A 23,568-nucleotide genomic window follows, 5' to 3' on the forward strand; every position below is an offset into this window, starting at 1 on the left:
TACACATATCACGATAGGTGACCTTTAACATTTAATTATGTACTTATTTTATTTGACAGAAAGCATTTCCTCTTGAGCGCCATAATACTTCATTAAAGTCATTCATAATTCTGCACTATACCTGCTAGCAAGATGTCAACATCATCTTCATCAACATCATCTTCATCAACATCTTCATAATCATCGTCGTCATCTTCACTCGCTAAAGACTCTGATGTTACATCTTCATCATCCTCTTCGTCACTGGAGAGAAGGGCAGATTCGCTGACGTCTGAGGAGTCAGCGAATATATCGCCATCGTCGTCTTTTTCAGCGTCAACAAATGTTACTTCTCCTTCCTGATCCAAGGTGAACTCAAACGAGTCTTCATCATCGTCTTCATCATCATCTTCATCGCCGGTCGTCTCAAAGGAGACGTCTTCACTGAGGATGGTCTCTTCATCTGTCGAAAGAGCGAAGTCGTCATCGTCTTCATCATCATCTTCATCGCCTAACACTCCGCTGTCTGTGCTCTCCAGAGGAGGCCCTTCCTCCTCTTCCTCTTTATCCTCCTCTTCGTCAGGCACGTCTTCATCAATGACATCATCAGGTGTGTCGTCGTCAAGGTCAATTTGGAATTCTTTGGCAAGGTAAAAGTTGAGATCTTCGTCCTTGAGATCAAAGTCTTCATCATCGTCTTCATCATCTGCAAAGTGATCGGAGGAGGCGACGGAGAAGTCCTCGTCTGATTGGTCTTCATCTTCATCATCCTCTTCAGCTTTGACATATTCTTCATCATCATCATCATCATCCTCGAGCGCAGGTAAAGGAGGAAGCTCTTCCTCTTCAGGGAGTTTCATATCTTCATCTTCATCATCCTCTTCAGCTTTGACATCATCAGTGGTGTCTTCAACAAATTTGACATCTTCTTCATCTTCATCATCATCATCATCATCCTCGAGCGCAGGTAAAGGAGGAAGCTCTTCCTCTTCAGGGAGTTTCATATCATCGTCTTCATCATCTTCATCATCCTCACTGGCAGCAGGAATAGGAGGAAGATCAAGCTCCAGGTCTTCATCGCTGTCTTCTAAAAGGATGTCGTCGCTATCGGTTGTCACAACACCCTCCGCTAATCTGTCATCTTCATCATCCTCTTCGTCACTGGAGAGAAGGGCAGATTCACCGACGTCTGAGTCGTCTTCATCGGTATCTTCATCAGTCAGAGCAACGTCTTCGTCGCTGTCCTCTTCGTGTTTGTATTCAAGTTCATCAAGAAGGGCGACATCTTCATCACTGTCGTTGACGGCAACAGGAGCATCAGACTCAGAGTCAGGAGTCACCGCCGACTCTTCATCCTCTGACGTGGAGATGGGTTCAGGAGAAACGTCATCATCTTCATCGTCATCATCATCATCGTCAGCATCATCATCAGCAGCAGCTACTTCAGATTTTGACTCTTCTTCTTCATCTTCATCCTGCTCCACCTCAGCAGCAACCTCCACCTCCTCTTCCTCCTCTGGTGCCTTCACTTCATCATCATCAGCAGCAGCTGCTTCTGCCGCTTCTATTTCTTCATCCTCGTCTTCCTCCTCCTCAACCGCTGCTGCTGCTTCCTCCTCTTCCTCCCTGTCTTCCTCTTCTTCGTCCACAGCTTCTGCCGCATCCTCCTCCTCCTCTTCCTCCTCCTCCTCCTCCTCCTCTTCCTCCTCCTCAACCGCTGCTGCTGCTTCCTCCTCCGCTTCCCCCTCCTCTTCTTCCTCCTCCTCTTCTTCATCCACAGCTTCGGCTGCTTCCTCTTCCTCCTCTTCCTCATCCTCTTCTTCATCCACAACTTCGGCTGCTTCCTCTTCCTCCTCTTCCTCATCCTCAGCAGCATCTGCTCCATCCTCCTCTTCCTCCTCTTCTTCCTCCTCCTTTTGTTTGTCCACAGCTTCTTCCTCTTCCTCCTCCTCAACCGCTTCTGCTCCTTCCTCCTCTTCATCCTTCTCCTCATCCTCAGCAGCTTCTGCCCCTTCCTCCTCTTCATCCTCATCCTCAGAAGCTTCTGCTCCTTCATCTTCTTCCTCCTCCTCCTCTTCCTCATCCTCAGCAGCTTCTGCCCCTTCCTCCTCTTCCTCCTCCTCTTCTTCCTCATCCTCAGCAGCTTCTGCTCCTTCCTCTTCTTCCTCCTCCTCCTCTTCCTCATCAGCTTCTGCCCCTTCCTCCTCTCCCTCCTCCACCTCTTCCTCATCCTCAGCAGCTTCTGCTCCTTCCTCTTCTTCCTCTTCCTCCTCTTCCTCAGCAGCTTCTGCCCCTTCCTCCTCTTCCTCCTCCTCCTCTTCCTCATCCTCAGCAGCTTCTACTCCTTCCTCCTCGTCATCCTCCTCTTCCTCCCCCTCCACTCCCTCCTCCTCCTCTGCCTCATCCTCATAATATTTTTCATACTCCTCATCGTACTCTTCCTCATCATCCTCATAGTACTCGTCATCGTCCTCATCATCCTCCTCTTCCTCCTCTAGTTCTTCCTCTCCCGCCTCCTCCTCTTCCTCCTCCTCCTCCGCAGCCGCCACCTCTTCCTCCACTCCTTCCTCTTCCTCTTCCTGTTGCAGGTCTTGATCTTCATCTTCCACCACCTCTATCACTGGCTGGCTGGCCGGTGCTTGCATCCCGATGACTGGAGAGAAAAAAGCAACATGTATTTAATCTAGAAATCCTTTGAATGATGTGGTTTCATATCATAACCAAATGAATGAAGCTACGTCACAAAGACTTTCCCTCCAGCGCTGTAACAAAGGGGCTCATGAGATTTGAAAAGGACGATTAGCATCCGATGTAGCAACAATGAAACATTCTAAAGTTACTTTATCGGTAAAACATCAGTCTCTAACTCGAGGGTCTCACCTTTACTTCGGGACGGTAGAAACTCTCCTAGAACACATAGAAGGAGAAATCAAAATCAGCGACACAACGTAACAAAACTACGGATTACGTAGGGAATAATTTGCTTATGTATTCAACCTTCGACACAGTTCATCATTTCCTCCTCTCACTGTCTCCTTTCCCACGGCATAGGTCTACGGCAGTGTTTCTCAAACTTTTTCATACCAAGGACCACTTAACCAATAAAAAAACACTCGCGGACCACCTAACTCCACAGATATCCAAAAACACATAGTTTTTTACAAATCGCCTGAAAATGGTACAAACAAGTGGCAACATGTGTGATGAAGGTGTTTATCTAGGCTATATCATGCAATCGAAAGTGAAACTTAAGCTCGCTCCATTGCGGAGATATTCCCGCGAGAGTGCGGAAAACTTAAATAAATAAATTTATTTCAAATGTGAAATGTTACCAATATACTCACGGACCACTAGGGGGTGCTCACGGACCACCAGTGTTCCGCGGACCACACTTTGAGAACCACTGGTCTACGGCCTTGGGTATTGCTGCTATCTCTCTTAAGGGGGAGGAGCTTGGGTATTGCTGCTATCTCTCTTAAGGAGGAGGAGCTTGGGTATTGCTGCTATCTCTCTTAAGGGGGAGGAGCTTGGGTATTGCTGCTATCTCTCTTAAGGGGGAGGAGCTTGGGTATTACTGCTATCTCTCTTAAGGGGGAGGAGCTTGGGTATTGCTGCTATCTCTCTTAAGGGGGAGGAGCTTGGGTATTGCTGCTATCTCTCTTAAGGAGGAGGAGCTTGGGTATTGCTGCTATCTCTCTTAAGGGGGAGGAGCTTGGGTGTTGCTGCTATCTCTCTTAAGGGAGAGGAGCTTGGGTATTGCTGCTATCTCTCTTAAGGGGGAGGAGCTTGGGTATTGCTGCTATCTCTCTTAAGGGGGAGGAGCTTGGGTATTGCTGCTATCTCTCTTAAGGGGGAGGAGCTTGGGTATTGCTGCTATCTATCTTAAGGGGGAGGACCTTGGGTATTGCTGCTATCTCTCTTAAGGAGGAGGAGCTTGGGTATTGCTGCTATGCTATCTCTCTTAAGGGGGAGGAGCTTGGGTATTGCTGCTATCTCTTTTAAGGAGGAGGAGCTTGGTTATTGCTGCTATCTCTCTTAAGGAGGAGGAGCTTGGGTATTGCTGCTATCTCTCTTAAGGAGGAGGAGCTTGGGTATTGCTGCTATCTCTCTTAAGGAGGAGGAGCTTGGGTATTGCTGCTATCTCTCTTAAGGGGGAGGAGCTTGGGTATTGCTGCTATCTCTCTTAAGGGGGAGGAGCTTGGATATTGCTGCTATCTCTCTTAAGGGGGAGGAGCTTGGGTATTGCTGCTATCTCTCTTAAGGAGGAGGAGCTTGGGTATTGCTGCTATCTCTCTTAAGGGGGAGGAGCTTGGGTATTGCTGCTATCTCTCTTAAGGGGGAGGAGCTTGGGTATTGCTGCTATCTCTCTTAAGGGGGAGGAGCTTGGGTATTGCTGCTATCTATCTTAAGGGGGAGGACCTTGGGTATTGCTGCTATCTCTCTTAAGGAGGAGGAGCTTGGGTATTGCTGCTATGCTATCTCTCTTAAGGGGGAGGAGCTTGGGTATTGCTGCTATCTCTCTTAAGGGGGAGGAACTTGGGTATTGCTGCTATCTCTCTTAAGGGGGAGGAGCTTGGGTATTGCTGCTATCTCTCTTAAGGGGGAGGAGCTTGGGTATTGCTGCTATCTCTCTTAAAGAGGAGGAGCTTGGGTATTGCTGCTATCTCTCTTAAGGGGGAGGAGCTTGGGCGCATTGTTGTTGCCAGTCTATGACAGAGCACAAGCCGCCATGAGGTAGTTTACTGTTCAAGGACGAAGGTTCCTTGGCGCGCATTCTTTTAGTTAATCCATGTGTTCATTACAATAAATAATCATAAGATACCTTTTTCTTTCTTATTCTCCCCTGCACTGCCTCCTCCCCCCCCCCCACCCTGAATCTTTGAGATGATTCATACATAATAATAATAATAATAATAATAATAATAATAATAATGCATTTTATTTATGGGCGCCTTTCAAAGCTCTCAAGGACACCTTACAGAGCATAATTTAAAAACAAGCAACAAAGAAGAGCACACAGTAATACAAGACTTAAAAAATACTTAAAAAACAGAGACTTAAAAACAACAATCAGTTTAGCAGAGATTAAGAAATGGAATACGCCAGTTTAAAAAGGTGTGTTTTCAGGCTGGATTTGAAGGTTGGGAGTGAGTCCATATGGCGGATGTCTTGTGGGAGAGAGTACATAAATGCAATGCAATCCCCAGGCAAGTTTAATAGATAAGTTTAATAGATAATATTTCCCTAATGAAGTCAAGCGAGCACACATTGCATTCTCTAAGCGTAGACACTAACAATTGAAATCTTGCCCAGTATCTGTGTCTAATATGAAGTCATGTGTCTCTACTCCTGATATACGACACAATAACTTCAGAAGTGACACCGCAGTGAGACATCGGGTCTTGTTTTTCGACGATGCATCATCTTGTTAAGTCAAAATATCTTATTTTGAGTCGTATCTCAGATGAAACACGTTTGTTTACATATTTATTAGAAAATAACATCAGAACACAGAAAACCTTTGAGCATGTGCGGCTTATATAAAACATGTCCTGATTCTGGTCAAATATAGTTGTATTGTAATATAGCTGATTACAATACCTTATTTATCTAAATATCCCGTCTTATTTCAAGACATCTAACCAAGCTAATTTTCACTTCTTTTTGCAGATTTTTCCACTTGTTTCAAGTGAAAACAGCTCGTTTTCATTATTGTTTAACTTGTTGTTGGAGCAGTATTTTTCCCAGTGTGCTATAAAGAACACTACATGCACAGCAGCTAGCAAGAACAACAATCAATCAAATCAAAAATCGCATCAATACAAACCTTTTTTCCTCACTGCGTATAGATTTCCTAGAAGAAGAGGAGAAAATGAATAAAAGCACTTTAATGTTTATGTTTTTGTAGCTTGACTGTTTGCTTTCTCTTGTTTCCAGTGACTGTACCTTCTTCTTCTTCAGGAGCGACCATGTTGGCTGCAAAGCTGAAGATCATGCTGATTATATTTGTCGACTCCTCCATGGCGTCGTTCACCGCCTTTATGGGGTCTGCGCCGATCTTGCTGAGGCCTCCTGATGGAGCACGGATACAACCATCGTCAAGGTTTGATTAGAGGGGATTTCACGGCTGTGTCTCCGTTAAACATCCAATGCCAGTGACTTTCTGAACCCACACGTTTTCCCAAGACACACATCCCTCTGCTTTAAGGACAAGTAGACCGAGAGCGATGGGTTAAACTGTGATGGTCTAATGCCAAAATGTGGATTCAGGTATTTATGATAATAGTTTGGAGCACCCACCTTCCAGTTTAACCTCCGCAAACAGCCTTCACGTACTGCTGTGCAAAAGCATCACATTGACCCTCTTTCATCACGTTATTCCTCATGCTGTAATCTGCTTTTTTACGTATTAAAATGTGGATGTTTTCTCATCACATTAAGCTTTAAACACATTACTAGAAAGCAGGAATTTTCTTCATATTGACTGATAGTCTCTTTAACCAGTTAAGCCCGAAGGTCCCCCCAGTGGACCCCTCCCACAGTTTTTTTTTTCTCACATGTCTCAGGTCTTCTTAACATTTATGAAACTATTAATGTTTCATACCCTTTTAAAGGTAAGAAACTCCGCTAACTGACAATAAGAACAATTGTTAGCTAAAAAACCACAAGAGTAATACCAAGCCTTTGAATTAGCATTGAGCGAAAAGATGCTAACTAATGCTAACTTCCCTGAGATGCACGAGCGACTGGACTCGACTCTCTTCGAGTCAAAGACTTTTCTTTTTGTCGCTGCTTTTAATTGAACTATTCATATCTAGACTGCACTGTAACTTTTATCGATGTACTTTTTCTTTTAATGTTTATTTTATTAGCTTTTCTTTGTAATGACTGATTTTAAATGCCATTTTCTTAATGTCTTTCATTTTTTGTAAAGCACTTTGAATTGCCTTGTGTTGAAAAGTGCTATATAAATAAACTTGCCTTGCCTTACATAAGTGGGTCAAAAAGGACCCGTATTAGAATAATGTGTTTTTATGCAATTTCTGTCATTTTGGTTAAGAACAATCACTTGTATGATATTTAGAATTATATTTTGGTTCACACTAGAAATATTACAATATTTAATTTGTCACTATTTATAATTTTAGACATTTTTTTTACATTTGAAAAAAAAAAACGAAATTCCATAGAAAATGCATGCGGGTCATTTTTGACCCACTTATGGCAGCTTGGGGTCGAAATACGAAAACTACTATTTCTTAAAATGTAAATTTAAAATGTGAATGGCATGATATCCAAAACATGTTTTTTGAGGAATAGCTGGAATATGAAATGATAACCATTTTTAATTACAAAGATACTCTAAGAAAACCACCTCACCGCGTCAAAAAATACCCACGTATGCATCTAAGGGTTAAGTGCTTAAAAATACCTTTCATATAATTGAATACATACATTTTAATTTGCAAGACCGATTGATGAAAGAGGACCACTGTTTATTTGGAATCAGGGCAGATCTGAATCGGTGTAGAAATTGGTGAAGAAGGACGAACAACTAAATATGGATCTCCTTATTTAGATATTATTATTTAATGCATATTATCTCTTTATTCAAGTCTTGTTCATTAAGGAACCTAAACTCGACTAAAACAATTATAATTTTGCATATTTCTGAGCCCTCAAAGCAACAAGATTTACAGAAAAAGCAACAGGCAAAATAAACATATACAAAAAAACATTTAAACAATGCATTTTAACCACAGAGATTTCAGATGAGGTTGATATTTCTTTTTCACATAGAATATCTGCAATACATCAAACTCACCTGAAGCAAAATGCAACCTTTTTCAAACAACAGAAAAACATGCTTCAAATACATAAACATCCAAAAGAGTTGTTCAGCCAAAGCTAAAGTAGTTCCAGACAGAGATGCAGATACAAAGCAGCTGGTTTTGAAGTCTGTCTAACATCGATAGCTTATATTAGCAGTCAATGTTTAGTTAGTAGTTGTTAAGTTTCTGGTCTGAGGGGTTGGTAGCAGATAAGTTGCCTTGCCTCTATCCTTTAAAACCTTCCTGACGGCAGGAGGTGGGCGACCTGCAACAAGCAAAGACATTTAGCAAAGTGGAGAAGACAACGATAAGATAAGAGAGGGAAGAAGGGGTTTTTGTGATGGCGTGATGACGCTAAAGATGACGTTGAATCAATACGATGTGAGAAAGAACAACAGAGAAGTTGATATTCCTATAAATACCACTTTATTTGACGTCCTTGTTCTTTGTCAATTGTTTCAAGATGAAATTATGAGCAATACTTTAGCGTGGGACAAATATATGCACTGCTATGGTTAGGGTGTACTACGTTATTCCAGGTTCTTGCACTACTTCTTGTGGTTTTACAGTGAGTTTAACCAGGGCCGGCCCTGACCAATTTGCTGCCCTAGGCAAGATTTTAATCTTGCCTAGGGCATGCAGACACTTACACTTATTATGACTCGCACGTGCATGGTTGTGGTGTATATTGTGTAATATTGAAGTTAAAAGCATCAATCTGGTGCACTTTGAGAGCAACATTAGGAAATCTATGGATACATCTCTCAACACCCATATGAAACAGAACTGTAAGTAGATTTTCTTTTTCTTTATGGATACTTTCCAAATCACTCCCCTTTCAAACTGTATTCTTGTTTGTACTGTCATATAGTATTTTATACGTGTTTTTCACCTATTCTCTTATTTTTGTATAACTATAATGATCATATAAAGGTGTGCCTCGCCTTATCAGAGTCTCTCAGTCTTTCAGGAGAGAGCTCTCTAAAGCTTTTACATGAACAGAAATATAAAATTAAAACCTATAATTGCACACTAAAACCATTATTTCAAAAAAAGAACAATTTCACATAAACCTCTGGTTTTTACTGGGGCTGGGGCAGTTCAACTTGATTTGGTGGGGGGGTATGGGCGATGTACGCAATATAGGCTAGTTCTGTTAGTATAAGACAATAAGATGTACTTTGTTGATCCGAAATCGGGAAATGGTGTTGTTATGAAATTAAAAAAAATTAGTTTTTTTTTTCTTCTAATTATTATTTTTTTTCTCCCCAATTTTCGGCGCCCCCTATGGGTCGCCTATACTGCCTATGCCGAGGGCCGGCCCTGAGTTTAACATATACATGTTTAGAAAATGAAGGAGTTTGAACTAAAAGGTTGATGTTAGGGTTAGAAAATGTAGTTGAACACAAACGGGAAATTAACAGATGACGTTTTGGAAGCATTGCTTGTTTTAATGTGGTGAGGAGAAGGGGAACGATGCTTGCAACTTAGTATAAGAGACGTAGAAATTAGTACATTCTATACCAGGGTAGTAAAATGTGTTATAAATGAAGAAAGAGAAACATACAAGAAATACATAACAGAATACAGTGTAATCATTTCAGCTTCACGAGGGCAACATAGACTTCTAGAAAACTTAAAAAGTCAATAATATGCAGCATTTCAACAGTTATAAACATGGCCTTATGTTATAACACGACCCATCGGTACACAGCCAGCTCGTCTTGTTGAATGCATGCAATTATCTCAAGGCTAAAACCACACTACCCCTCTTTCATAGTTTACCATTTACAAAACAGAGGTTGATAGAAGTGTTAGCCCACGTTAAAAATACTTCCAGGAGTTTCATCCAAACCCTTAAAGATCATTTGTGAAATGTGCAAGAGTTTTAATGCCTGAATGGAAAGCATCATTTATCATTGGCTCACCTGGTTGCTATGTGTATCTATGTGTATATTACATTGCTTTCTCATGTCGCTGGACTTCTAAAACCAAACCAACATCCCAAGAAACATGTAAGCCCTTAGAAAACAAACTTAAGTCCTGTCCAAAGCCCTTAAGACATTGTCCTTCACTCACAATAAATTCATCTTGACACAGAAAACCACTTCACTTAAAATCTCTGACCAACTGTCCGATGTCACTATTCAATAATAAACTAAACCATGGGTAAACCAAAACCAAACCAACATCCCAAGAAACATGTAAGCCCTTAGAAAACAAACTTAAGTCCTGTCCAAAGCCCTTAAGACATTGTCCTTCACTCACAATAAATTCATCTTGACACAGAAAACCACTTCACTTAAAATCTCTGACCAACTGTCCGATGTCACTATTCAATAATAAACTAAACCATGGGTAGCATATTGATAGTGATGGCTTGTATGCTAAGTTACTTTTTTCACCAACACTGCCCAAATGCCACTAACTGGTCTTGTTTTAATTCACCCAAGTACTGTGAGTCAATCTGGCAGCCATGTTTTATCCAGATCCGTTCAAATATGGCGCCAAAATAAAGCCAAAGGTGCCACAATCTAACTTACTTGACTAGCTTAGCACAATATGGGATAAAGAAAAGTATATTTATGGTCTCCAACTGCGGGTTCTTCTGTAGTTTCGTGCCCATTTCCCCAATAAACCCTTACCTGAGACGGTCTTGTAGTCCACCAGATCAAACATGATGACAAAAACACCGGACCATGTTATGAGCAGAGCCAGGACCAGGATCCAGGCCAGAGGAGAGCTGAACGTGGAGTGGAGCTCTTCGTTTAAAGTCTTCCTGGGTTTTTGCCCGGGGTCCACGGCCTTACTGTCGATGACCATCGTGGTGGTGGACGACCGCGCTGAGGAGCAGAGAAACCGGGTCACATACAGCGCGGGAAATATGGCTTTTTATTTATAATATACTGTTTTCCATCAATATGTCACAGGTCTCAGATATATACAGAACCTGTCTCTGATTGGCTGAAACACCAAACAGATCATTGCAGCATTACCCATAATACCCTCTGTTTCAGCCCTGTTTCCAAAGTGCTGATTCTCTGGCTGTTACTTCAGATGAAAATAAGGAGCCCCTCCCCACGCCCCTCTGAGAGACATTTGGTTACAAAGAACTCAATGGAGCTCTAGAGGAGATTCAGGTGATAAGGGGGGGGGGGGGGGGGTAACCTTGGTGCTGATTGGCTAATGGTTACTCAAGAAAACACATCGTTATGACATCATAAAGTGGCCAAAATCTGATCAGCACATGTTGATGTAGAAGAGACATGGAGAAGAGGGGACACATGTTGATGTAGAAGAGACATGAAGAAGAGGGGACACATGTTGATGTAGAAGAGACATGGAGAAGAGGGGACACATGTTGATGTAGAAGAGACATGAAGAAGAGGGGACACATGTTGATGTAGAAAATACATGAAGAAGAGGGGACACATGTTGATGTAGAAGAGACATGAAGAAGAGAGGACACATGTTGATGTAGAAGAGACATGGAGAAGAGGGGACACATGTTGATGTAGAAGAGACATGAAGAAGAGGGGACACATGTTGATGTAGAAGAGACATGGAGAAGAGGGGACACATGTTGATGTAGAAGAGACATGAAGAAGAGGGGACACATGTTGATGTAGAAAATACATGAAGAAGAGGGGACACATGTTGATGTAGAAGAGACATGAAGAAGAGAGGACACATGTTGATGTAGAAGAGACATGGAGAAGAGGGGACACATGTTGATGTAGAAGAGACATGAAGAAGAGAGGACACATGTTGATGTAGAAGAGACATGGAGAAGAGGGGACACATGTTGATGTAGAAGAGACATGGAGAAGAGGGGACACATGTTGATGTAGAAGAGACATGAATAGTATAGTGTTATCAACAGCTCCCGGAATCGTAAGTTCTAATATTACACTAGATAGTAAACTAGAATGCTTTTCAGCCATTAACCTTGAACAATTACATTCAATGATTCTCTCTTCTAAACCATCAACGTGTATGTTAGACCCAATTCCAACTAAGCTGTTGAAGGAAGTTTTTCCATTAATTAGCACTTCTTTATTAAATATTATGAATATGTCTTTATTATCAGGCTATGTTCCACAATCATTCAAAGTAGCAGTGATAAAACCGCTTCTTAAAAAGCACAACCTCGATCCAGAGGTTTTAGCCAACTATAGACCTATTTCTAATCTTCCGTTCCTCTCAAAAATTCTTGAGAAAGCGGTCGCAAAACAGTTGTGTGATTACTTAAAAAACAATGATTTATTTGAAGATTTTCAGTCTGGCTTTAGAACACATCATAGCACAGAGACAGCTCTGGTTAAAGTCACAAATGATATTCTAATAGCCTCAGACAAGGGACTTGTCTCTATTCTTGTTTTGCTCGATCTTAGTGCTGCATTTGATACTATCGACCATGATATCCTATTGCAAAGACTAGAGCACTTAGTTGGCATACAGGGAACGGCTTTAGGCTGGTTTAGGTCCTATCTATCTGAACGCTCTCAGTTTGTACGTGTTAACGATGAATCTTCCACGCAAACCAAAGTTAGCCATGGAGTGCCACAGGGCTCAGTGCTCGGACCTATTTTGTTCACATTATATATGCTTCCGTTAGGCAATATTATAAGGAATCATTCTGTAAACTTTCATTGTTATGCGGATGATACTCAACTATATTTATCAATCAAGCCTGATGAAATTAATCATCTAAATAAAATTCAAGACTGCCTTAAGGACTTAAAAACGTGGATGACCTTAAACTTTTTGATGTTAAACACGACCAAAACTGAAGTTATTGTACTTGGCCCGAAGAATCTACGAAACAAATTATCTAAAGACATACTAACTATGGATGGCATTAATTTGGCCTCCAGTGAGACTGTAAGGAATCTTGGTGTTATATTTGATCAGGATTTATCCTTTAACGCCCACATAAAATCAATTTCAAGGACCGCCTACTTCCATCTACGTAACATTGCAAAAATCAGGCATATCTTGCCTCAAAACGATGCAGAGAAACTAGTCCATGCATTTGTTACTTCTAGGCTGGATTATTGTAACTCTTTATTATCAGGGAGTACCAAGAAGTCAATCAAGTCGCTTCAGCTGATTCAAAATGCTGCGGCTCGTGTACTAACCAGAGTTAGGAAAAGGGACCACATTACTCCTGTTCTGGCTGCCTTACACTGGCTCCCTATAGAACACAGGATAGAATTTAAAATTCTTCTTCTCGCCTACAAAGCCCTTAATGGGCAGGCGCCATCTTACCTTAAAGAACTCATTATACCCTACTGTCCTACTAGGGCATTGCGTTCCAAGAATGCAGGGTTGTTGGTTGTTCCTAGAATCTTTAAAAGTACAATGGGAGCCAGAGCCTTTTCTTATCAAGCTCCACATTTGTGGAATCAGCTTCCAGTTTGTGTTCGGGCGGCAGACACCCTATCCGTTTTTAAGAGTGCGCTTAAGACCTTCCTTTTTGATAAAGCTTATAGTTAGGGCTGATTAGATTCAGCCCCTAGTTTTGCTGATATAGGCTTAGTTTGTCGGGGGACATCTTACTTCTTCCTTCTCTCTGTCTATACCCGTGTACACTCATGTTCCGATTAACCCAGCTTCCCCAAATGTCTTTCTTTTTGGTGTCTATATACGCTGGGATCCGGAGTCATGGATGATCCTGCGGTCCTGTGTCCTGGATCGCGAGCGCTGGATCTTGAGTCGTGGCTGTGGTCCTGGATCATAGGTCCTGGATGGATATCCTCGTGGATTCATCTTCCTATTATACACACATGCATTTCCAAACATTTGGACTACCTATGTTGCAAATGTATTATCTTTTCAATTTACACACGGCATCTATTGCACGTCTGTCCGTCCTGGGAGAGGGATCCCTCCTCTGTTGCTCTCCCTGAGGTTTCTCCCATTTTTCCCTTTAAAACTGGGTTTTCTTTGGAAGTTTTTCCTTGTACGATGTGAGGGTCTAAGGACAGAGGGTGTCGTATTGTCATACTGATATTCTGTACACACTGTGAAGACCACTGAGACAAATGTAACATTTGTGATATTGGGCTATATAAATAAACATTGATTGATTGATTGACATGAAGAAGAGGGGACACATGTTGATGTAGAAAATACATGAAGAAGAGGGGACACATGTTGATGTAGAAGAGACATGAAGAAGAGAGGACACATGTTGATGTAGAAGAGACATGGAGAAGAGGGGACACATGTTGATGTAGAAGAGACATGAAGAAGAGGGGGCACATGTTGATGTAGAAGAGACATGGAGAAGAGGGGACACATGTTGATGTAGAAGAGACATGGAGAAGAGGGGACACATGTTGATGTAGAAGAGACATGAAGAAGAGGGGACACATGTTGATGTAGAAGAGACATGGAGAAGAGGGGACACATGTTGATGTAGAAGAGACATGGAGAAGAGGGGACACATGTTGATGTAGAAGAGACATGGAGAAGAGGGGACACATGTTGATGAAGAAGAGACGTGAAGAAGAGGGGACACATGTTGATGAAGAAGAGACATGGAGAAGAGGGGACACATGTTGATGTAGAAGAGACATGGAGAAGAGGGGACACATGTTGATGAAGAAGAGACATGGAGAAGAGGGGACACATGTTGATGAAGAAGAGACATGGAGAAGAGGGGACACATGTTGATGTAGAAGAGACATGAAGCAGAGGATTTTGCATAATAGGTGACCTTTAATATTCTACATGATTAACACATTAGTATTAAAACTAAACATCATATTTACAAGAGAGGAAAAAGTACTCAGATCTTTTAGAGTTATCTGTAAATACATCAAGACAACAGTATTGAATTAACTATAGAATACAAACAGTTGAATCATTGAAACTATGTACTCAAATAGAAGTCTTAAATATTAATTTGACATCAAAATGGACCTAAAACACCAAAAGGCAAACCTCATGAGAGAATGTTAAAACATAAAGGACTGTTTGGACCCCCTTCAGACTTGAGTAATGTAGTGGTACGGCCCAAGTTTCACCCTGTCTCGCGTATTTACACAACATATATGAACTTATCCTGTAAGCCACTAGTGTTAGCAAGCTACCTTTTTTAGCTTACATTCAAGGACCAGGATTCATTTTGAAATCATGTTGCTGTGTCCATCGTACACATGTCCTAACTGTTATTTTACCTGTTCTGTTCTCCACCAACTCCAGTGTAACTTCACATAAAGCCCCGCCATCCTATTTTAAACAGACGGTACACCCAATAACTCAAGATTACATATGTTTCCTCGTCAAATATGTCAGCCTACACTAGTTGCAAATGTGTGTGTGTGTGTGTGTCCCCCGTGTGTGTGTGTGTGTGTGTGTGTGTGTGTGTGTGTGTGTGTGTGTGTGTGTGTGTGTGTGTGTGTGTGTGTGTGTGTGTGTGTGTGTGTGTGTGTGTGTGTGTGCGTGTGTGTGTGCGTGTGTCTGTCTGTCTGTCTGTAAGAGTGCTGCAAAGCTTTTTGAGTCAGCAGTAATGGAGTACCCCTCTGTAGCTGCCAACAGCAAGCTGAAGAAAGTCAACAGGTGGCCTGAGCTTCCCACACACACACACACACACACACACACACACACACACACACACACACACACACACACACACACACACACACACACACACACACACACACACACACACACACACACACACACACACACACACACACACACACACGCACACACGCACTTCTGTCTAACATCGTTACTCTGACTCCCACAGGTCGGTCCAAAATATGAATGACGGCATAAGAAAGCTCCAATTGGCTCGTGCAGAATGAAAGCCATGGCTTTGGCGGCCTCTACTGGTTGTGTGAGTAAATGTTGTGCTGAGCTTTATATCAAAGAGGAAGTTAGAAAGAATTCCAAACTAAATACTCGAAGACATACGTAAGAAAAAAGATGGTATAGCTATGAAATTCTTATTTTAACAACTTATCACTGTGGCCTTAGCATCCTGATAACTGTCTCCTCGTCTTTCCAGATCATGATACAAGTGCTGACCACACGGCAATGAAATATGAAATGTAAACATTTAATGATCAGCTGTCTTTCTTAGACTTTGTGAAGAACTGGTGAAGTTCTCAAGCCTTCAGATTACGGTCGATGTTGACATTGTCTTTATCAAGAAGTCTACAAATTAAATGTTATAATATAATACATTAATTTTAACACTAGACAACAGTTAGTGACTCAAACTGATTGGACGCTTCTTAGTTCAACCATGGTATTCACTGGTCTCACTGAGGTTATATTGGGAGGTGCCCAGTACAACCACAGTCTGATGATGTCTAACTGTCCATTTGTCTTACGGTATGTCCACACAGCAGCTTTACGGTACGTCCACACAGCAGCTTTAGACGAATCTTCCACCGCTTCCAACGCTTCTCTGCCCATTGACTTTGAATGACGTCACTTTGCCTCGCTGTTCGCCGAACTGCATTGTGGGGGAGCGAAGCGAAGATTTCCAGGATTTCCAGGATTCAAAAGTTGAGCAATGTTCAACTTTTGAAGCTGAGCTGGAAGCGTCAGCCAATCAAACACGTTTATGCAAATCTGACAGTAGAAGCGCTAGCCAATCAAACCGCGTGTAAGCAGGGAGAACCAGACCGCAGTTCATTTCCTCATATTCCAAACGAGAAACTACGGTAGCAAATCACCCGGTTCTTTACGACCAGAACTATTACCGGGATACAAACCGGAGGAACCAGGCATGGAGGGAGGAGGCAGAGACAGTGGGGGAAACTGGTAGGTTTTCTCCTGTTTGGGGAGTTTATATATATATATATTGCTCGCATAAAATCCCCGGGGTAATAGTAATCAAATATATAATATGTTTGTTAAATTCACGAAACGTCTTCAACTATTAGACCAAAACCGCCATTTGCCAAAGAATGCCAACTGGTGTAATCGTACAGCAACAAACCTCTAGGAACTTAAAACATAGTTATTCCTCTGACCCTTGACCTCTCCTCAGGTGCCGCCTTCAGGCCAAACAAATCCACTCGTTCATGAGAAACAACATAATCCAGATGTCTAGATTGTCACGAAAAGTCCTAATTTTCTTAATGGTTTTGGAAGATATCTATCGTGCCCATATTTCGCACATTTCCACTTGGCCTTCTCCACTTCCCCTCTTCACCTGTCTGCCTCTGTTGACCCCATCTTTTTAAACCCAACTCTAAATGGTGTGACCAGCCATCCGTGTACGATTCCTCCTTTTATGGCTGATCTGTGTGAACGACTTTTCTGTTGTTTCTCTCTCTGGGTTTCCATGACAGCCCAAAACAGTGGTGAGGCGCTAGTTGTCGCCCGTTCAGTCAGAGTAGAGGGAGGTGTAGCCGTAACATTTCCTACATAAGAGCAGAACTGAGCACGGCAGAGACCTTTAAGATCGGCTGTTTGAGCACGTCCATGCTAATAAGTAGCATGAGTGCATCTGCTGGTGTACACTGCAAACTGTACATATATTATATTCAGCACTTTGGCTCAACCAAAAATCGTTTTAAAAATGTGCTATATAAATAAAACTTGATTTGATTTGATATAGACGTGCAATTATATTTCAAATGCAATAAAAAGTATAAAGAAGATGTACTACAGGAATTGCCCACATCCTAATCCTGCAATACAGAAAACAAGTCACAGATCCGAAGCCTATTTCTCAGATTGTTTGTGTTCTTGTATTCAAACAATTTGCCAGAACTGGACACATGTACGTTTTTTCACACCATTTTTTCACACATTTGTACTTGATACTTGCTCTCTGCCTCTCAAACATCAACTCTCTTCACCCATATGGACAGTTTCCACAGCGAAAGCTTTTTAAACTCACCTGACTGACCTGTCATAACTCCATTAATAACCTTTGAACACGCTTGCCGCCAAACACTACTTAAGAAACTAAATATTCATAACGTTTTGTAGTGAGTACTGTCCTTCAAATGGAAATGGAAGAAGCGTTGTATCAGCCCGTGTTTTATTTCCACATTAAAATCCAGCAATAAAACATTTGACTGTTCAGGAATGTATCGTCAGCAATTCATGAGATAACAAATTATTCATTATTTTGCAATCTCAAAATATCAGTTTTAGTGATCTTGACTTAAACCGACTTCATTACCTCAAGACACCAAATTGTTCTCATATTTATATATTTTTTATCGGAACAATATTCTGATTCATGATAATGGGCTTCCATACTTTTACAGTCTGTCCCAGTCAGTCCTCATGGCCATGTGAGAGGGACGAGATGTCCTGGAGGAAGACATGAACGATGCAGGAGAATAAGAAGCCCCGTGTACTGTCGTGAACACTGAGATTATTGAGAGGTTATCGTGAGGCGATAGGATACCCTGAGATAATCACATGTTATTGGGAAAAACCTTCAACATGAACACCATGAGAGCATTCGTTGTAAGCATTAACCTGTTTTTCAGGTTTCAGGCTCGAAAATGACATTCCCAGAACAAATGACTATAACTTCAATTCTAAAAGGTTTATATGAATGAGTTTGGGTCCTAGAGTGATGATACTTATAACAAAAATAATCTGTGGAGTATCAGCTTTCAGATGATATGTAGTTTGTGCAGAAAATATTAAGTTTTAAAGATCGTTTTTGCTAGTTAGCACCGGAAGTAGCATCTGCCCGTTTGAGCTAAGGGCTAATGCTAACGCTAAGGGCTAATGCTAACGCTAATGCTAACGCTTCTGCTAACTTGTGTTTTGTTTCTGTAAAAATGGTTCGTATTGTCAGTTAGCTGAGATTCTTCTCGTTAATCTGGTATAACACATTAATAGGTTTTTAAATATTAAGATGCCCTGAGACACAGTGTTGTGAAAAAAAAAACCCAGGCTTAACAGGTTAAGGTTACGAGCTAACTCTTTCCGGAGCTTTCAACCAAATGAAACGTCTTTATCAGCGACGGGAGTTTGAACAAATTGTCAAGCTGTCATATCCAATACATTGAAGACTTAGAACATGTTAAAAGGTCCGGAAAAGCTGCATTGAAAACATTGAAAGGTTGACTAAAATTAAATGTATCACATCCACAGATTACACTTAATTGTATTTTAGGTTAGTTGAAAGGAATGGAATTAAGTTGAACCTAATATTTGTATTTAAACATAATATTATTGCTTTCAACTAACCTAATACAATTAGCTGTAATCTCTTTACCTAATACATTTAAAGTCAACGTTTCAATGTGTTCCGTGTATTAAGTTAATTGTAAAAAACAACATTTTTTATTGTCGGAAAACACTGACTACATGTGTTATGTAATTGCTAGTTCAAAAATAATGACCGTCTTGTTATCTTGATTTTTTTACTTGTTGATATGCTTTTTTTTCAAGTCGAAGGTATGCCGAATTATACTGAGGTTGCCAAACTTAATGAACTACTAAGAAAATGTTGCTTTTCCAACTATGAAATGTTTGTTTTCTGTTAAAGAAAAGATCATTCATAAAGTCATAGGGCTGTCAATCAAGCAAAAGAAGACCTTTAATCATCCAAAGTTAATAAAAACACCTCTCGACCTTATCCACCCTCACAGCACAACCCGGGCCCTGAGTTCCTCTGGGCAAGGCCTCCTAAAGGTGCCCCGAACCAGGCTAAAAACTAAGGGGGCCCGTGCCTTTGAGGCGGTGGCCCCAAGGCTTTGGAATGAACTCCCCCAGACACTGAGACCTCATTCACACCAACGGTGTTTCAGGGCCGGTTCGGAGCTGGAGCTTGAAAAGCACCAGGTTTTCCTGTTCACACCGCAGCGGAGCCGCCTCTTAGCTCTGGAATCCGGTTTGTTTCAAGCACCAAAAAATGTTCCGGCCAGAGCAAAAGCACCGCATATGTCACGCTAACGTCAAGGCGGGGGCAGGGGCGGGATCAACTCCTGAACAACAACAAGAAGCCGGCGTTTTATCCAGCTTGTACACAACGATGGAAAAACTTAACAAGCAGCAGTGGTCCACTGAGGAGACCAGCTACCTGCTGGGAATCTGGTCTTCCGAAGATACAGAGGAAGCTGGAGCACAATCGGCCATTGTTGTCGGTGTCAGCTGTAAGGGGTTTCCGCACGGTTTGGCTTTATGAAGCAGGCACGCAAACGATGACACAATGACGCAAACGATGACGCAGCACCAGTCGGACTCTGGGCGGTGTGAAAAGAGCCGGAGCTAAACCGCAGAACCGGTTGCGAACCTGAAAAGCTCTAGCACGGAGCTTGAACCGGAGTTGCTGGTGTGAATGAGGTATGAGAGCCTCTGTCTCAGTGGAGATTTTTAAGGGGCAGCTAAAGACTCACCTCCTCCGACAGGCCTTTGGGGCGTCGTCGGAGGAGGTGAGTTAGTAGCTGTTTTTCATTGGTGTTTTATATATGTTTTACTTGCTGTGTTTTATGCCTTTTATTCTACATTTTATAGTTGTACTTTGAATTGTGTATTGTTTACTGTATTCTGTAAAGCACTTTGTACATTCGTGTTGAGAAGGGTGCTATCATTTTTTCTTACTTACTTACTCTGCGCAGCCTGTTCTTCAAAATATGATAACACAATACAACCAAAACGACATTGTGGACAAAGTTTTGAATGAATCGATGTTGTCCTGCATGACGTTGTTTCATAAATAGTTTTATGTTTCAAATCAAAGTCTGTGTGGTAGTGGGTGGCTCAAACAAACAAGACGTTCACCTAGGAGACAAGGTGTTTGTGTCCAGTGTAAAACCAAAAGTCAATGTTGATTTAGAAGAAACTTACCACTCAGGATGTATCTCCTCACCGATACAGGTCAAGTTTCGGTGTGTTGTTGTTTATGTTTTTCATTTAGAAAGTGAAACACCTGTTTTAAACTGCCAACACAATAGAAAATACGTTGCAGTGTGTGTTTTTTAATATGTGTGTGTGTCATTAAGTTTAGATACTTTAACAGCTGCTTCCTGCTTTCAGACCCCTCCTATTCGTCTCATGTCATTATGAATGCACAACGAAAACAGTATCATTTGAGATGGTTTCATGCAGTAAGTACAGTGTTGATGCAGCTCTGTCGAAGTCAGCGAGGTCTTAAAGCTGCATTACAAATAGCCGATACATGATAGCGCCATATTTTTAGATACTTCCAATCAGGACATTTCCCTACACACCCGGCATCAGATCAAAACATACAGGACATTTAGATTATGGAAACTCCTTCATGTCACAAGGTGTTGGGAATACTTAACGTAGTAATACCTTACCTTCAACTGTCTCAGGCATACTTTAGCAATTCCAACAGTACATCCTTTTGTGCAGATTAAGCTGCCATGAAAATATGTATAATAGATCCTTCGAGTCCTCGCGATATAATCCCAGTGTTTAATTCCAATCCCAGAACGTCATGTGGTGCAGAAGATATGTGAAAACCCACCGGAAACTCTACACCTCTTTCCTTAATCTCCTTACTTAAATCTGCGTTTTCTCGTCTTGATCCAGAAGTAAAAAACGTATAATGGGTCCAAGTGATTGGTCCTGATTTCCCGGGGAAGAGGCTGAGGAGACGGACAGAGACCAATTTAAGGTGATCACTGTCTTTGCCCTTTGCCTGGGTGGGAATATGGTTGTAGATACAGCAGTTTGCACCCCCCCTCTCACTGTTCTGACAGATTTAGACCAGTGGGAGTGACGGCCGATGGGAACATAACGAGTGGAGAGAGCCTTTACGGTGACTTTACCTCACCAGACAATGTTTCTGCACGTCATTACAGATCCACACAGATCTATTAAACCTCAATCGATACTCTTTATTAGTCTTTATTAGTCTGAATATAAGCCTGAATGTAATGAGGTACCGTTGCATTCATGCCATGTTTCAGAGCCCCAGGCCTTGAGTTATTCTTAGACCTTCTGCCTGCCGCTGGTATTCGGCTTCGCCTTTTTAGGCCAGAGGCGTGACCTTACACCCCACCAGTCCTACACCCCCTCCATTTTAAATACCCCCCCCGCCCCCCGCAGACCTCCTCTAGTCGGGGCAGAGCTGTCATCAAGTGCAGAGAAGGAGGGAGTTACACTGGGGACAGAGCACTTCTTCACTTCCCCCCCCAGAGCCTACAATTAGTATTATTGTTTGCATAAAGACAGCTGAATAATATTAATAATAATAATAATAAAGCTTTATTTATGTAGCACTTTTCATACAACACATGCAGCTCAAAGTGCTTTACAAGTTAAGTTAAAAATACACCACAAGAAGTTCCCCTCAGATTATTTGTCAAGAACTGTACAGACCTGTTACTGCAGCAAAATATAACATGTTAATGGACACAAGAAGGTCAAATGTATGATAAAACAAATCAAATAAATAATGGTTTCTCTCTGACAGATAAGACACAAGACAACTGAGTTGATGCAACAATACAAAATATAAAACCCCATGAACATATAGGTACAACAGAAAGAAAAAGAAAAAGATAATAGATATAAAAAAGACCAACTTAAAAAGAAATATTGCTATTGAAGCATGTTGGATTGATCAAATAAGATAAAATCCTTTAAGACCTATAAAATAAATAAAACATTATAAAGATAGGAAAATAATAAAGACTAAAATAACATTTAAAGTGGGGTTGCTAATAAAAAGCTAATCTAAAAAAAAATAGCTAGAAGTCTAGAGTCTAGAATCTACCCGGCAACACAGTGCATTTGGTGTCTTTTGCTTTTCAGATGTATGTGTTTAACAATTGTAAATATGCTGTTGTTTGGTGTCAAATATTTCTTTGTAATTCATTTATTATAATCACACAAATTCTGTGTTCTGTATTTAATAATTTTGTGTTCTACGTTAAATACAGAGGTGGGAAATAGTGGAGTACAAATACTTTGTTACTGTACTTAAGTACATGTTTCTGGTATCAGTACTTTACTCCACGACGACTTTTTACTTTGACTTCTCACATGTTGAACCAGGGTTCGATTCAACCGGACTATACAAGGCAGGTGTGAACGCGACCTAAGACCTAGGAAATAAATAAAACAATATAAAGGTAGGTAAATAATAAAGACTAAAAGAACATTTGAAGTGGGGGGGTTGCATAAAAAGCTAATCTGAAAAGCTAAAAAAACGAAGCCCAGCGAAACCCAATAGCCAGCATGTATCATTTCAAAGTGCTGTTCGACGCTCGGCGTAGCGTAACCCTCGGCGCACTGCCACTCAAACATCCAATCACAGAGCTTGAGGACTAATCACGGGGTTTGTCAAGCAAAGCGGAGAGAATACTTACTTCCGGGTGTAAAATTCTCTAAAGCAACTACTATGAGCTGCTCCGACCCACGGTCCTGACGGACTCCAAAAGTCCGACATTATACAATAAAACAAACAAATAAACACAAGGATAATTGTGTCTTATTGTTGAGTAAATAACAGTGTGTGGTTTAGAAAAGAAAACAAAATTAGAAGGAAAAAACGATGAAACAATAGATTTCAGTATTCTGAGCCCCTACTCTCCCCCTAACTGACGGCAACAAAAGTCTGACATTATTCAATTAAAATAAAGAAGTAAAAACAATAAGTGTGGCTTGATATTGAGTAAGAAAAAGGTTGATAAACGCTGTGAGAATGGGTCTGCGGAGAGCAACGTTCAGGGAGCTCTATGCAAGTCAATGGGACTCCCTGGCTAAAGGCCCCCCCCACTGCGTTTGATAGTGACGCCAAGGGATCCTGACATTACATTGCATTTAGCTTACGCTTTTA

General features: G+C 41.3%; 1 protein-coding gene across 2 annotated transcripts in view; it reads right to left on the reverse strand.

The window, feature by feature from the left end:
* The window catches only part of LOC117440333 (microtubule-associated protein futsch-like), a 50,145-nt gene extending 28,767 nt beyond the window's left edge, over positions 1-21,378 (reverse strand). The window contains exons 1-7 of one of the 2 annotated variants that reach the window (XM_071201903.1): positions 21,080-21,378; positions 10,457-10,654; positions 8,035-8,076; positions 5,926-6,051; positions 5,807-5,833; positions 2,860-2,886; positions 122-2,632 (exon numbers count right to left, since the gene is read on the reverse strand). In XM_071201903.1, the coding sequence (XP_071058004.1) occupies positions 122-2,632; positions 2,860-2,886; positions 5,807-5,833; positions 5,926-6,051; positions 8,035-8,076; positions 10,457-10,654; positions 21,080-21,098 (2,950 nt within the window). In that variant the 5' untranslated portion in view covers positions 21,099-21,378. The remainder of the gene's footprint in view (positions 1-121; positions 2,633-2,859; positions 2,887-5,806; positions 5,834-5,925; positions 6,052-8,034; positions 8,077-10,456; positions 10,655-21,079) is intronic. The other variant, XM_071201904.1, reaches the window with a different exon arrangement.
* Positions 21,379-23,568: the final 2,190 nt, after the last annotated feature.

This window comes from Pseudochaenichthys georgianus, chromosome 24 (assembly GCF_902827115.2).
Source record: "Pseudochaenichthys georgianus chromosome 24, fPseGeo1.2, whole genome shotgun sequence".
In the NCBI taxonomy this organism is placed as follows: domain Eukaryota; kingdom Metazoa; phylum Chordata; class Actinopteri; order Perciformes; family Channichthyidae; genus Pseudochaenichthys; species Pseudochaenichthys georgianus.